The sequence below is a fragment of the Sebastes umbrosus genome, chromosome 9 (assembly GCF_015220745.1).
Source record: "Sebastes umbrosus isolate fSebUmb1 chromosome 9, fSebUmb1.pri, whole genome shotgun sequence".
In the NCBI taxonomy this organism is placed as follows: domain Eukaryota; kingdom Metazoa; phylum Chordata; class Actinopteri; order Perciformes; family Sebastidae; genus Sebastes; species Sebastes umbrosus.
In genome coordinates, this window is record NC_051277.1 from 13,866,954 (window position 1) to 13,884,292 (window position 17,339).

At 40.1% G+C, this 17,339-nt stretch overlaps 1 protein-coding gene across 1 annotated transcript in view; it reads right to left on the reverse strand.

Annotated features, from left to right (window-relative positions):
- slc36a1 (solute carrier family 36 member 1) overlaps positions 1-17,339 on the reverse strand; it is a 43,892-nt gene that overhangs the window by 15,142 nt on the left and 11,411 nt on the right. Inside the window, exons 7-11 of the mRNA XM_037780399.1 lie at positions 16,954-17,038; positions 14,602-14,829; positions 11,456-11,554; positions 10,329-10,495; positions 7,803-7,972 (exon numbers count right to left, since the gene is read on the reverse strand). Of these exons, the coding sequence (XP_037636327.1) occupies positions 7,803-7,972; positions 10,329-10,495; positions 11,456-11,554; positions 14,602-14,829; positions 16,954-17,038 (749 nt within the window). The remainder of the gene's footprint in view (positions 1-7,802; positions 7,973-10,328; positions 10,496-11,455; positions 11,555-14,601; positions 14,830-16,953; positions 17,039-17,339) is intronic.

A 17,339-nucleotide genomic window follows, 5' to 3' on the forward strand; every position in this document is an offset into this window, starting at 1 on the left:
AAAATGAAATGACCAGTGCAGCCAATATAGAGGCAGGAAAAAAAAATAGATTTCCTATCAGCAACGTTATTATGCGGAGACTTTTTGTGTGATTACAGTATGTTTAAAAGTATTCTGATGGCATTTGTTTTTGTTTGTAGAAGAAATAAATCATGATGGCGGAAATTGGTGCAGTCCATGTGCTGTGAACAACCGATTCATCTGTGTCCTGAGTTCAGACCCGAGGGGCGAAGGGTTGGGCTGGCAGGTATATTGGCGTGAATTGCTTTCTGCTGCAGCGTCTTTTTTGATACAACTGGGAGTCGTCAAAGCCAGAAGTGTTCGTATCGCACACGTATGGGCTTACAACGATAAATCAAGTGACTCTCTGTAATGTGACAGTGTTGCTGGAATTGGAGTCCAATGGAGGGTCAACACCTCAGGCTTTGTTTTGGTTAGCTGGTTCATCTGGATAAGTTTCGCGGCTTTGGCTCAAGGGAGTCGAATAGTGATTATGTTTTGTTCCTCTGTTCTCCGTAGAGGGTGTTGTATGCTGTACAGATTGTAAAGCCATTTGAAGCAAACATGTAATTTGGGGTTATATAAATAAATTTTACTTAAGCTAAAGGGTAACCCCAGGTTCACATAGGCCGCGAAGCATGAGCGTGAGCCGAAATCTGGCTGGAGAACAGCAGGGAGAGAGGGGAGGGAAGTCAAAGGCGTTCGTGGGATGCATATTATATCATCTCATCAGAATCAGATCATTTATATCACCAATAACTCAGCAGCCCCTCTTAGCTGTTTTAGCGTCTTTTATTCACTCACTGCACACTACCTGCTCAGCACCAAACAGCAGAGAGACAGTTAGAGATCAGCTGGTGAAAAAGTGAAACATTTAGCAGGTTAAGAGCTGGATATTTTCCTCAGGAGGTGGTAAGAACCAAAACAGAACTATAAAGGAGAATACTGGATTTACATTATGAATGCTAATGGCGCTCCATGTCTAATAGATGTGTAAACAGGTACCTGTTTGCTAACATGTTCACCATATCAACTTTACAAAGTGATAATATGTTAAATGTGTTCAGCTTGTTGTGATGGTCTGTCCCCTAGCGGCCAAATAATGGATTAATGCAGCTTTAAAGAAGTGACATTTGGCAAGTGAATGCTATCATGAATCAATCACAACCTGATAGGCTGATATAGTTTAACAAGGCTTGTTCCTTTGAGGTTGTTTTAGAAATCAACCATCTGCTACTATTGGTTAAGACTCAGTTAATGCAGCTTTAGCAGACGGTTCGGCATTACGAATGTTTTCCGAGTGCCCATTTGAGATTTATTACCTGATCAAACTGCAATCCAAGTGCTCTGCCTTTGGGCAATCCTTGTCAAACCTTGTAACATAACGGTATCATGGCACATACAACTGCAAGAACAAAGACAAAGCCATATAGCATCCCTACAGCTGTCACTCAGAGGCTCTCTGATCCAAAACAACAGTAACAGCAACAGTAAGCTCCTCCACCCCTCAGCCTATCTGCGCTAAATTAGAATAGAGTGCTCACTTCAAAAGACATCTCCCTGCATTGAAATGGCCTGACCTTTCAAGCAGGAGCACAAGTCAAAGCACAGCTCAGCAGAGAGAGAGAGAGAGAGAGAGAGAGAGAGAGAGAGAGAGAGAGAGAGAGAGAGAGAGAGAGAAAGAGAGAGAGAGAGAGAGAAAGAGAGAGAGAGAGAGAGAAAGAGAGAGAGAGATTGAGAAATGGTTTGCTCAGGGCTGTCCTCCCTTTCAACTCTTATCTGACTGTTTGACATCAAACTGAAACCAATGACGGGGAAAGATGAGGATTTGTTGTTGTAGCAACTGGAAACACAGAGTCACATCAAGGTCAATTTCACAGTTCTGCCACTTGAAAGTCAAATCAAGAGAACAGAGTAAATCTGGGACATCAGTCAATGCTGCCCTCGCTGTGACATTTTTCACCATCAATCATTTGACATTTGGACATTGCAGATTGCCACCAAGATGATATGTTGGCTGAGTGAGCTCACATTAAGCAGACATTTTAAAATGTTAAACAACACACCAAGTTAGCAGGACAAAATAATTCCTCCTCACGCTGAAGATTTTTTTTCTTTTTTAGGAAGGCAACAACTTTTAAGACGAAACATTCTTCAGTGGAACATCTTCTAAACACTCACAGAAATCTCTCTGGTTATTTATACATCCATGATCAGCTCCATTAGGGCTGTTTGAATGCATTTAACATAAATGTCAGTATCTGGGTGCTCTACAGTTGTAGCGTCGGCCGATTTGACCACGGAGATGAGAGTGACGGCTGACTTGATCGCACGTTACCGCAATACGATAATGTTTCCAGTCCATGACAGAGTTAACATGCAGCTTTAGCCATGATGTCTAGCTCTGCTTTTCCTGCAATATGTGAAACCCAAAGTGTTTCCATACTTTACTGTATGTGTAGTGTTTTCCACTTTGGATATAAAATGTGAGGGTGCAGGTTGTATCCACGCCAACCCTCCGCCGTTTTCCACATTTTCGTTTCGGCTCGTGGCGGCCAGCTGGTTTGTTTTGGTTGAAGGATACGGCACGGATATGACGTCACGTTACTCAGACCACAACAATAAAAGCGGTAACTTCCTTCTACCTCTGTATCAAATTAAGCAAATACTGTATATCGAATCTGGTATTAAAAAATCAATTTCAAAACCGTAAAAAAAAAAAAAATAGCGAATCATAGGTGAATCGATGTTTTTCCCCACCCCTAATGCCGATGTGATGTTGTTTGTAATTTTAATATCTCTGTGCAATATTAAGAAGAAGCTTAAACACTATCTGAAGAGTGATGCACCTGCTCTGTCGTAGGCTGTTCAGGGGTTTGTTTCTACACTGCACACTCAGATAACCTTGCAACGCAGACTCACATCACGAAAATACAGCAGCAGTAGCGTAACAAAGACAAAAGCTTGTCCCTCCGGACAGCCAAGAAGCGACATCTGCTCTCGATTCAAAGACTGACACATCTCCGAGGCATTCTCTTCAAGATTTACTCTACACATACGACGATGCACTGCTTCAATCTCATCTTGTATTCTGATTCAAAACCAAAAGCAATCTCGAAGATGTGCGTGGAGGAGTAACATGAATCCTCCTCCGGCCCCCCGTCCCTCGACTCCTCCATTCAAGCATGCGTCAATGGGATCCCACTGGAGGCAAGTCTTTTCTTGTTGCTGCTCCATCTCCTCATTCACAACACACATACACACCAATGAAACCACGAGCCGCTTTGCAAATGACCCACGGACATGAAGTGGCACATGTATGCATTTATTCCCTTTTATTAGCTTATCAACATGCATGTGCAGAAACCTGTATAACATGGAGTCTGCATAATTCTCTACGGGCTCCAATCACAGCTAATAAATGAAATGAAGATCCCAGGGCTAACAAGCGCTGTGGTTTCCATAACTCAATAAGTCGGACGTGACTTGAGGTTTCATTCCATGTGAAGTGCAGTGAGGAGGAATGAACTGAGGCTGGACATTTCTTCTTATGTAACTGCTGATCAAAGTATGTATTAAATTATACCAACTGTACAGCCACAATCCTTGCATTGAATAGCATCAATGACGTCTCTCTAAATCAGTTAAATAAGCTGCATAAGAGATATATATCTCTGCCTCTCCAGTACATCTTATTCTCTGCTCCATTTCCCTCACGTACTGTTTCTTCTCTGTTCCTGTTTCCTATATACAATACCGTCCAATGACGCATGCATAATATAAAGACCTTAAGCACTCCCTGGAGCTGAGAAACCAGCATTTGTATCAAACTCAACTTGAGATTACCACTTTTATCTGCTATAATATGAGACCGTCACATCTCCCTTCAGACTGATTGAAATAGTGGTCTTAACATCCATCATTTAATGGAGGTTTTATAAAGGTACAAGGTGTACCTAATAAAGTGGCCGTTGCTAGTACCGGGTGGTCTTCTGTTGCTGTAGCCCATCTGCTTCAAGGTTCGACGTGTTGTGCGTTCAGAGATGGTATTCTGCATACCTTGGTTGTAACGAGTGGTTATTTGAGTTATAGTTGTCTTTCTATCATCTCAAACCACTCTGCCCATTCTCCTCTGACCTCTGACATCAACAAGGCATTTCCGTCCACACAACTGCCGCTCACTGGATATTTTCTCTTTTTCGGACCATACTCTGTAAACCCTAGAGATGGTTGTGCGTGAAAATCCCAGTAGATCAGCAGTTTTTGAAATACTCAGACCAGCCCGTCTGGCACCAACAACCATGCCACGTTCAAAGTCACTTAAATCCCCTTTCTTCCCCATTCTGATGATCGGTTTGAACTTCAGCAAGTCGTCTTCACCACCTCTAGATGCCTAAATGCATTGAGTTACTGCCATGTGATTGGCTGATTAGCTATTTGTGTTAACAAGCAATTGAACAGGTGTGCCTGATAAAGTGGCCGATGAGTGTATATTCTTTGTGAACACAATGAAATGTGGACGTGAGCTTTCATCCTCCTCATTACCTGAAGTCTGGCCATCGATTTCCGTGTGTCTGCTGCAAATTACTTCTTCAGTTCTCTGTTTTCCACCAGGTGTTTTAAAAGCCTCATTTAGCCTCCATTTCTTTAAACAGCAACAGGAACAATAATGAACCCTCACTCCTTTTAGAACGAGGCTCTGGTTAGTATCATGTCAGTTTGTTGTTCACAATCCATCCATTCAAAATTTGATTTGCGCCATCAATTACATTTTGCTACTGAATGTAATCAAAGCTAAATTCAGGCTCACTGGAAGAATCAATCAAACAACTGGTTTTAAAAACCAGGCTGACTGGATTAAACCATTTAGTGGCTACGGCACTACTGGTATTCAAAAATTCAAAATTGCAATACATAGGTGAAACTATTTTTTCCCCCGCCCCTAATCCTAACCACATCATAGAAGGTTGCAAACTGTCCCAGCCTGGAGGACATTGTGTGATGAAGCCAACAGCATCAGCAAAAAGCAGAGATGCAATCAGGTGGCCACCAGACAGATGTGTCCTGGTGATTAAAGATTAACTTCTAGTACGTGGAAGTAGGTTTCTGTTGCCTAACATAGTATAAACAGTTGTGTGGCTGGTAAAACTTTGGTGAGAGTTTGTGAGTTCTGTAAAAAAAAAAAGCTGCCAGTGAACAAACTCCAGCCTCATTTCAACGCAGTCGTCTACTCACAGAATTACAAAGGGACTGGAAATCTCAACCACAGCAGCTTCAATGTCTTCATAATGATGTTTAAATGGGTAGAAGTCTGCCCCCTACTGACCCCAACGTGCCACAGCACTGAATCACAGCAATCTGACCGGGGAGGCAAGAGACGACAACAGAGTTAAAGGATCAGCAGTCCTGGCTGAATGGGAATCAATAGCAATTGGAGGACTATCGCTGCTATAAAAGGCCCAGCAGGTCTATTACAGGGAACTGTTTCCTGCTGTCTGAACGTGGGGGACGAAGGAGAACGGATGGGGGAATGGGAGCGTGTCTGTGTGTGTTTACAGGACACGTGGCAGTTTAGTTACTGGGTTTCTTCACCATTCACGTGAGACCTACTATACCACACACACTCCTGGAGGATACACAGACAATCAACAGGAAAAGCATTCCTGACAGCATCCTCCACGCATACTGCACATACACACTCACATGTTGATGTACATACATGCAAACACATAAAACCTCTACACATACAAAAAGTGATAAAAGCTTCTTAATAAGGTGGCACTTCACCTACACTGACAGATGAATGCATTCATATAAAACATGGAAAGAAATGAGGCAAACGCATTCACACACACTTCACGGGATTGCCGTCTGAATGAGGTTAGAAATATTATGTGAAAGAGCAGTCTCCTCCCATCCAATTACTGCTTCTATGAGAGCAGCAGTCCAATCCCCTATAGACCGCCATTGTAAAAGAGACGTCTGTAAAACTGTTGACAGGACACCTTGAACTGCAAAAGGTGTATGACTCTTTCTATTATGAATTTTTGATCCATGGAGGTATTATATTTGTAAAACTTTCCTTCAGCCGAGAAAAATGATTTAAACATCTGTGATGTCGTCACAATGTAAAGGCTTGGTTGTCAGCTTCCCGACTAAACAGAGGGAGAAATAATGAGAGAAGCTGTGTTCACACTACGAGAGACACCGCAACATTCTAGTCATTTTTAATAGAAGCCGGTTAAATGAAGCTACAAACTGACGCCCGACACTTATCGCTGCGTGATGGGTGTGATGTGCTACAAATAAAGTAAGCTGGTCTCAATTTTTTTCCAGCACTCCAATGACGCAGTGAAGCATCAACCAATCATATTTTTGTTTCACCCTGTTTTGTTCCATCTAAAAAAAAAAAAAAACAGTTCCAAGTTCTATTTAATGACATACGTCAACGAGCGCTTGAGTAACACTTCAACGGTAACCCGCCAACAACACAGCTGACAAACGCTTGGCCGTTTTGTTGCTTTTGTTGCTCATCGTGTGAACATAGTAAGAGAGTGTGTAAACAAGAAAGAGAGGGAGGCAATCCAGAGATTAAAGTAAGTGAACAAAAGAAATATGTAGATTGTGGTGGTGTTGTACTAACGGTAAAATATTTCAGTCTCCATTACGTCCATTGTCAAATGCAACCAGCATGTTTTTAAATCTGTTATCTGACTGATTTGCCTAATCTTCACGGTTCTTTAGTTGTGGGGGGGGGGGGACAGTAAAGTGCAAAGGAGAGTTCCTAGTTTATTTCCTGTTGCTCCGTAGTACCTGGAACTAATTGCTCCTAAAGGGCGAGTCATAGTCGCTTCCACCTCCCTCCGTTTAGCAGATCTGGGAAATCAGCTGAAACTACTGTTACTCAGGGATTAGAGGAGTCTATTCAACAGACTTCCTCGCTAGTTTTCACAGCCAATTAAAAGATTCAAAGCAGCAACCTTCTGATTATACATTCGCAGCTCATGTTTCAGCTCTCCCTGAAGTCCTGTCCACATATATATGAAACCCCATGACTGGGATGTGCACCAACATGTTTGCTATTTTCCCATGTTCACTAGTAAATTATTTCCATTTCTACCCCCCTATGAGACAAAGATAGAACTGTTAAATAAGGAGCAGATCTTAGATGTGGTCTGCTTGCACATTTAATGCTGCTTGTCAGTTTGTGAAAAAACTACATTCATTTGTTGGCTGCGATCCCTTTAAAGTGCCAGCTGGCATGCTGATTGTCAATGCTCCATTTTCTATTGTATGAATGAACCTAATAAAAAATACAATAAAAGAAAGACGGCACACTGCAGACATAAGTTCAAAAGCTTTACAGCATGAAGCACAAACCAGAAGACAATCTGTTGTTCCTACTCAGGACTGAATCAAAGGCGTTCTGCTGAACTTTACTGTATGGGACTGCATCAGAATATACAATGAAAGGAAGATGGAAAGCAGTATGTTGGTTTGAAGCCTGGGACTGGGGAATGTTGTGCGTCACGCAAGGCTGATCACAGCGCATCCTTATGCACAGTAACTTATTTCTCTCTCTCTTGTAGGTTCAGTTTTAAAGCTAAAGTGAAGATACTGGCATCATAAGAAACCAGAAAAACCTAAGGAATCCATTGGTACCAACCATATCATACTATCTTGTCATAAAGGAGGATACATAACGCTCCAAACTTGCACTACATTTTTGTGAGGAAAAACTGGCACGGCCATTTTCAAAGGGGTCCCTTGACTTGAAATTTGTATGACTGGCTGTTACTCACATGTGAAGATGACCAGGACGGTTCGGAGCAGCAGGTCGACGGCTTTCTCCCACCTCTCTGACACGCGAGCAACTACTGGTGGGATGAGAATCTCCGCTGGAACGTAGAACTGGAGGGCGAATGTGATGAAAATACCAAAACAGTACAGCAGTTTCACCGCCTGGTACGTCCTGGAAACAGAGATTAAGAGAGTGCGGGTGAATTGACACAGAAAAAAAGAAACATGACTTAAACCTTGTGCATTACTATGGACATTTTCTGGCTTTTTAAATTTCCGATGATTTATTGTGAAAAAAAAAATCCCCCTAGCATTTACAATGCAGAAAATTATATATATATATATATTTTTTTTTTTATTATATTATCTTGAATAAGTAATCCAGCCATGTCAAAAAGATACGGTTGATAAATCAAATAAAAGCATTTAGGTGGAGGTTTTTTTTCATCTCATCAGTAAAACAAACAGAATATATGCTAGCCTTTCATATTAGATTCAATGTTATCAGTAGACAACAATTATCAGAACAATATGAACATTTAGGCTCCCTCATGTGGCACAAAGGTGTACTGCAGATATACGTCTTAAATAAAAGACTGGAAAAGAATCTTTGGGAATGACTGCTTTAAGGAAATCAGAGCGCAGAGGGATGCACAAGGGTTAAACATGTGTTGTGTGACTAAATAGAAATTGTTGTTTAGAAAAGTTACAGCTAAAAATTAAAATGTGTTTAGTGCACTTAAATGCAGCTAATCAAAAACCTTTCATAAACACAACGCCTCAATTTTCATGATCAAGATCCATCAAAAAAGATATTACAAGATGAAGAGGAATCAATAGGGAGTCATTGTAAAGAGCAAACAGTCTTCTGCTCACTTATAAAAACAAAAACACTGAGATGCTGGTAATTATAGCCTTTGAAAAGCAAATTTCTTCCACTAATTAGCGCCATCAGTCCACTCACAGGAGGCATTTCAGAAGACGTGCATTTCCTGTCGCCGAGAGGATAGTAACAAGTAATGAGAAAACTAATGAGAACATGAATGCTGTTAATCAATCTACAAACCAGACCTGAAGATACACACCACAGATTTATCAGTAAAGTCAGTTTGCTCGTTGAAAGTGAAGATTATTTCCTGACCTACTTTATTAGTAACGTCTGGAGACGAATGATAAGCTTCCTGTCTGTATGTGCAGAGCTCTGCAGGTACGACACTACCAATTAACAGAGGCGTTTAAATAGCCGTCATACAATTACACCATAATATATTAGTCTCAATATTGATAACAACTTGTCTCAGTTCATGAAATGAGTTACATTTACTGTTGTGAACATCTGGGAATGGGGAGTCGTTTATTTTATATTTACAAAATCAGCCAAGCCAGTTTGCTGAGAACTGAGGAGTTAGCGTGGCGAGTGAAACCCACTATGGCTGAACAAACAAAGAAAACATTCATCTTAACAAATTCACATTTCATCTATTAATGTGCTAGAGCAAAACTGGACAAAAAAACTGTTCTGCTGTGCCCTTGTTATATCCCGCATTCCTCATATTCTCTGTGCAGTATGTTTGGTATTTCTATGCTCAAATACTACCTGGCCAACCCGGTTTGCTGTGAGATAATTTGATTAAACACACATTTAGGAATATACAACATCCGAGCACTTTCTGCCCCATCTCAAGGCCTGATTCACAAAAGTTAATTATATCCATGTGGCAAAGTCTAAATGTTTCCTTTGCACCAAGAACACAGCAGGCAGAACAATGGCAGAGAGAAAAGGAAAAACAGGTCCTGGCCGACGAGGTGCCGAGGCATTCCTGAAAAAGTCAGGCAAGGAATTTAAACGAGAGACCTTGATTTTGGATTTAATATCTCAGTCTGTTTGTGCTGTTAGTGTATCCAAACACACCCTTTTAGACTGTAAAATATAAATAATAATCATTTTTTTTTATAGAGCACTTTTCAAGCCATAAGCACAAAGTGCTTTCCAAGGCGAGGAAATTAGCAATATTAGGGGACAATTGCAAGAGGTAAATTAGGCTTCTTATTAAAAAAAGATGGCATGATTGGAAGCGGAGGAAAGTCTGGACGTGACAACCGTAGCTGCGTGTGGCTATTAGTACTAATCTTTTTTAATTGAACTGTTTTTGCAATGAGGCTCATTTGCATTGAGAGGGGATGATTTTGCACCAAATGTATGGATATTAGCTAATTTAAATACATGCAAATAGCACAGGAGCACCAAGATGCTATTTGCTTGGCAGTGCAGTTAGGGGTGCATTTCACCCTTTGAGGTGCTTTGAGAATTACACAATTTCTTTTTGTTTTATTTGTGTAAATTTAGTGACCGCAAAAGTAGCGCAATCCTTTTGTGAATCCGCCCCAGAGTGTGGAGAGACTCCACATTCAGAAGTGCGATACTCTTGAAACTTAATTTATAGTTTCTGTGTCTGAGTCGCGGCAAAATTTCGAACTGTGTGGATTGTATACACAGTATGTACAGTAGAGTGATGACGTTATCTTACCAGCAGTTTGGCAGGTTGAGAGTGATGCTCCCTCCTATGTGCTCTCCAAAGCACATGTATCCTATGGTACCGAGGCTGATGTAGAGGAAGGTAACGATGCCCATCCCCGTATACAGAACCGGGATGAAACCCTGAGGCCTCTGCATCTTGTTCTCCAGGGGAAGAACCTGCCGACCCAAAGGACAATATAGCAAAATCAATGGATGATTTATGGGTCCTCATCTCCTTTGACATTTACACAACATTAGAGGTAACAGTACAAACACTTAAAAATGAAAATGTCTGAATGTTCATGTGAGTTTTTAACACGTCACTTCCTCTCAGGCTACGATGTCTTGATTTTGGTTTATGGACGTTATAATGAAGGCAAAATTTTTGTGTTGACATTTCAGACATCACCTTGGACTTTGAGAAACTGGGATGGATATTTTTCACTATTTTCTGACAGTTTATAAACCAAACGATTAATCGATTAATCTAGAAAATAATCTGCAGATTAATTGATAATGAAAATAATTGTCAGTTGCAGCCCTAAAAATCTTCCTTGCAGCAAAATGTCAACATACCTGAACAATATAACGGAGGACAAGACTGCTTCACATTATAGTCAAGGATGTAAACCAAAATTTAACAGGTCATGTATACTCAGCTTTATGGTTTTAACTCATACTACACACATCCAGGCGTTAAGCTCCACCCTGCTGTAAGTGATATGAACACATAGAATCTTGTTTGGAGCAAGAACAACATACATTACGTAACATGATTGAGCCAATAGAGATTCACGATTTGTTCATTTCAGATGACGTTCTGCTCTTAAAGAAACGTGAGACATCATGTTAAATCCCGTTTAAGCTGCTCGGCCAGATGAGACCTTCCTCACAACAAGAACGCCCACTCTTCCTACCTAATCTGCATATTGAGATCTGATCGTAATGTGGACAGAATGGAGATAATGAGAGCGCTTCTAATACCAGGTGTATATGTAAATCAGATGTCATGATCCAGATAATGTATCCAGATACACATTTCATGTTAACACCAGATGTAAATGGGCTTGAACTGTTTAGATGTTAATGTGTTTGACCCTTGCTTAATCATATAGTTATCATCATCAGGTCACGTACCACTCCGATCCCTTCGAAGGCAAAGATGGCTGTCCCAAAGAAGAGAGGGTAGTCTTTAGCTCTGCCCACTTTTGGTAGGTTGATGGGATACAGAATGTTCTGCAGGGAAAGAAAGAGAAAAACAACATTAACTCTACACTCTGCAAAAGCTGTATCGTCTTATTTGATATTAGAATCCAAGTTGTTTGTTATTTATGAATACTATCTGACCATATTTGCAGTCACGAGGTCCATTTGAATCATTTGTTATCAAATTAACAACTTGGGTCGAAAGGACACCGCTCCCTGGTCCTGTTGGACTCGTTTGTTTGCCAAAAATTACATTAGATTGTAATAACATAATTTAATATGATTAGGGTCTTTGATAAGCAGCTGTGAAATAAGCAGGATATTATAAAGGGAAGCGTCATTACTGCAAAATAAACCAAAGTGGGAGAATAAAAGGAAATGTAAGCCATCAAACGTCATCTCTTTTGCACAATGCAGCTGCTGACAAATTCTTTGCTGTGATGGGGAAACCTCACGATTTCACTTTGGATCACCATATGTTATATTACTCTTACGGCCTATATCTCGCACCAAGAGTTTTTCGGTGCGTCCTGCTCCATTGGCTCTAGTCTGCCCGTGATGGAGCCCGTCGGTGAGAGAAATCACTCTGATTGGCTGTTCAGTTTAAATGAATCAGTGCACAAGAAAAGAAACGGAAGTGAGGAAAGCACGCCAAAGAAAGGGCACCAAATCAAACCAAGCAACAAAAAGAAAGAAAATCCAGATGCTTATAGCCTCAAAGTTTATGCTCTAGCATTCCAAAAATTCCTTGCTCAGGTGATTCATCAGCCACATAAAGACCTTACGGACACACATATATTTCTTAGTGCTGAATCTTTGTGAGATTTCTGATGCAAGAAATTGCTTTTTTTCCAAGGCCGTTTCTCAGAGAGCATGATTGCTATATATCTGCAAAGGTGCAGAAGATGCATGATGAAATACTCATACAGACGGAAAACAGGTAATCTGGAGACTCTGTCGCTACCAGTTGTCCCTGTTATCCATAACAACCCCACAACCCAATCAGCTGGGAGGGAAACAGAGAGACAGATTATAACACACACAGAGAAAAGTGGAGGGCGGTGATAACTTGGGTGTCGATCCCAAAGTACACTTTCTTTATTTGGAGTAAAATATCTAGACAAATATTATGCACTAATCAATAATCTATCCAAATTCCTTTTTTTCCATCTGTAAAAAGAAAAAAGGGTAAGAAATGTTTTTTGTCAGAATCATTTTTCTAAGTGTTTTTTTTTAAGTAACTAGAAAGATTATCCTGGCAAAACCTTTTTTTTTCACCTGTACTTAAGTCATAAACACAGGAGAGAAAACAATTTAGATCTGACTTAGATCACCAGAATTTTTTTCTCATTTGCCTCTCAGTGCTTCCGTGGTTTATTGATATATGCAAATAAAATAAATAAAAAGCTCTACATAAAATGAAACTGAAAACAAAATAAACTGAAAGGCACAAACTGGGTCTAAGATATGCAAATCCTGAAATGAGTCTACTGACCACCTGCATGTAAACTGGGATTCTGGAGTACTCAGAGTGTTGTGGAAATTACCTGTAAGCACTGAAACATGCAAAATAATGCACCAAACATTGATGGGTATAAAGTAAAACAATTACTGTATATTGTAATTACAATAGGAGAGACTATGAACCACATCCCAAGAGTCAGTAAGGAGTGTCTCAACAGAAAGTTGTGTACAGCAATATATTTTTATAGCACTCCAAGGACAAAGAAACCACATGATTAGCCCCTGTGCTGCTTATAGAAGAAGGTTGATTGGTCAAAAGGTCATAACTACCTCTCTGCTCTATATCTGCTATCATACATTAAATATAGTGCTTGCCTTTGTCTAAAATATAGATGATACTTATGCCCTCTCTCTGACCTTATCCTTCACATACAGTATCATCCCGCACACACACACAGGAGAAATGAGTAAACCATAAATTAATCATGAGTTGTGACCATGAGGATCCTTCTCAAAGGATGTGCTACACATGTATTTGCAAATGCATAAAACCGAATAGATGAACAAATTATGTAAACTTATGTATGAGAAGCATGGGAGTGATGCCACAGTTTTTGCCTACATTGCATAAAGATATGGAGTTTCTTCTCCATATACGCTTCTCTTTGAACTTCGAGAAGAAGGACAGCACAAGTATGAGTCTGAGTATATGAGGTTAATGACAAGTGGGCTGAGCAACTTGGGAGTTTGAAATTGTGGGAGAGAGGATAGAAAAATATGTAGAAGTGTTAAAGCCTTTTGTCTCCTTGTGTGTGGAAGACAAAGTAGTGCAGATGACCCCGAGGGCCCTTGTTGAGGAAATGATAGGCTCTTATTATACAAAGCCATTTGCTGCAGTGCATATAGAGTAGATGAGTAACTTGATTTCCAACCCAATGTGGTTTGTAGCCTACTGTTAGAAATCTGGTTGATTGTGTGCATGTAAACTAGGGCTGGGAATCACCAGAGGCCCCACGATACAATCTTATTGCAAAATTGCGATAAGATATATTGCGATTTATTACTTTTTTCAACTAAAAATTATGCAGGTTATCAACATCTGTTTTATCCACACAGTTATCACTCTGTTCATCTCAGAGTTTTCATTCACATATCTTGAGGTCAGAGGTCAAGGGACCGAAGCCGTTATCTGTGCACTCTTCAAAGCCACCAGACTCCATTGACAAAAACACTACTACTTGCAGAACAAGGGAGTTGCTGGTCTACCGCTGTCTTGATCGGTTAGTTTGTTTGTAATCTAGCTTTAAAACTGAGCTCGGTTCAACCTCTGAAAGACAGAATAGCGGTCGGGCTGCCGGATTGTTAAGAAGTTAATAGTTTATATAGTAAAAGATTTATACTTGACGTCTGTGTATCGATATATTATTGACACACAAAATATATGCTGATACTATGCTGTATGGATTTTTTCCCTCCACCCTTAATGTAAACATAATCAGGGTGAGAAAAGGAAGAGCTGAGAAGCAGCACTGAAGTCAGAACATCTTCTCTGAATTAATGGAGGTTAAAGTGAGACATATCAGAAAGAGAGAAGAGATAAATGTGGTGCTCACCGTGAGTGAGTACCAGTAAATGAGGACCAGGCTGGCGGTCATGACCAGGTTTGCCACCAGAGAGAGGGGAGCCAGGTACTTCAGGTCGGGGACGAAAACCAGCAGGATGACGAACGGCAGGAAGCAGAGCATGTAGAGACGGGAGTCGAAGCTCGGCACCAGGATCTGGGTCTGGTTGGTGTAGTTCATGTGGCAGCTGAAGGTGGTGGCGTTGGCTGCTTCTACCACCTGGTAAAGACATGGGTGGAGGGGAGCACAGAGAAATGAGTCAGGTTATAAATGAGAGAGGGAAGGGAACTGATTCTGCCTGGAGATATTTTCAGGAGGAATTTTTCACATTTCTATGGAAACTCCAAACTCCAGGAAAAAAGATCCTGTAAGTCATTTTAAGAAACTTTCTTGAAATAATGACTTAGTATCTCAGAATAATGAGAAACTTTCCTTTTCTCATTATTTTGAGATATTAAGTCATTATTTTGAGATAGCAACTTATTCATTTGAGGAAGTTTCTTGTTTATTTTGAAATACTTAAGTCATTCTTTTGAGATAATAACTCATTATTTTGAAATACTTAGTCATTCTTTTGACATAATAATTAATTATTTTTATATTAATTTATTTTATTTTTAGATACTCAAAAAAGGTTTTTCAATGACTTGCATTCTGCCAGGTAAGATTCATGAGGCAGCAGAGGAAAGGAGACCACCATAGTAGACAGACACCTCCATCTAGTGGTAAGAAATTGTACTATATTAAAAAAAGTATATCCATGACCACACTTGTTTCAATAGACAGAATATAGTGAGAGTGTACTCAGAGTGTACTTGACATTATGCAAACACACAAAATGATAAATCGTCCTCTGCTTGAACAATGGTTTAAAATGCAGGCACTAATCTTAAATCACAGGTGAGATGTTTCACTTTTAGGCATTTAGTCAGTGTGACTTTCAGCGAGGTAAACGGTAAAGTTCCCAGATCTCCAACCATAACATGGGCTCAATGGGTGGTAGGTCAAGGGTCAAAGGTCATAACAACCATAGATAAAACAACAGTCACATAGACTTCTACTCAGGTATAAAAAGTAGAAAACTCAAACAGATTTGTATCAAACAAATTGGAATACATTTCCTCCAAATGCTCTAAAGCTGTATTTGGTTTGTTTTTATTCTCCCCCTCATGCAGTAGAAATGTATTTGTAGCTTAACCAGTACATGCTGTTATATTTACAACAATTGTTCGATTTCTTTGTATGTGTAAACATTAAAACCTTCTCACTCTCGCGGTGGGTACATGTACATATATGGGCAATACTCTTACATAACTATGGGAACTGCCATATAACTAAAAATAACCTTCGTGTGGGCATCCACACTGAGGTAATTCCATAAATTCATGATAAGAGTAAACAGAAACAGGTTCACACCTTTAGATTTGCGCTCTCTACATTTATTGGGGCATGTAAGCACCATCGATTTATTCAGATTTTCAGAGCTGTGCTGGTCAAAGGTCAGATGACACAGTAGCCTGTATGTTATGTCGACAGAGCAAACAACAGTAGTAGACAACTATTAAACACCTACTGTATTAGACAGCATGTAAACCAGAAAAATCATATTAAAGTGCTTGAAAGTATTGCTGTTTGTAGAAAGGCTTCATTTCAAGTTTAGGAATACCAGTGTATTATATGTATTCAGTGTTGAAAGGCTCACCTATAAAAAAAACAGACTCAGACCTCGCAGAACATGGGAGTTGCTGGTCTACCGCTGCCTCGATCGGTTAGTTTGTTTGTTATTGTGTGACCTTGGTGTTTTAGTTTGGATAATCGATGGAATAATCCATGTTAGTTCGGATTGGAAAGTCACACAATAAGACAAACAAACGAACCGATTGAGGCAGCTGTAGACCAGTAACTCCTGTGTTCTGTGAGGTAAAATTACAGTTTTTTTCCAATGGAGTCTGGTGGCTTTGAAGAGAGCAGAGATAACAGCTTCCGCTCCCCGTCAGAAAGGGCTGTCTGACAGCAATGTAAAGCAGTGAAAACATAGCGTATACTTAAACTGAAATTGATTTTTTTAGGTGTCTAAAATCTGTTTTGTTGCTGCCCCCATCCACAGCAGTACATTGCTTTGCTCCAGTGCTGGTACTCCTGTCCGTTTCCCCAAACTCCATCTACTGTAGGTAATACACTGACTATGGAGAAGTACCTCATACAACCCCATTTCAAAACACCCAAACTATCCCTTTAATGCCTTGAAAGTGACAAGTGTGTGTGTGTGTGTGTGTGTGTGTGTGTTTGTGTGTGTGTGTGTGTGTGTGTGTGTGTGTGTTTGTGTGTGCATGCGTGCCGGACCTGCTTGATATTGTCACTGAGGAAGACAAAGTAGACGCAGCAGAAGCCCAGCTGGGTGATGATTAGAAACAAGTTCACCGTGTGTCTGAGTGAGACAAAGAGAGGGAAGTGGTCGGACAAAGGGGTTATAATTTTTATACAGTAAATATTGAACCTGAATAACAAGTATGCAATCATACAATAGATTCATGAACTAACACATAAATGAACATGTTGACTTTCTGACCAACATCCTTAAATGCGACTGCTGTCAACGTTTCATTTGAAGGGTCTGTATATTTCTATTTTCTGTTCATGTCCAAGAAGTTCCCTGAAAAAAGAACTATATAATTTGGTACTAACTATAGAAATGTGTAATTGCATATTTACTCCCTGTAGACACATTT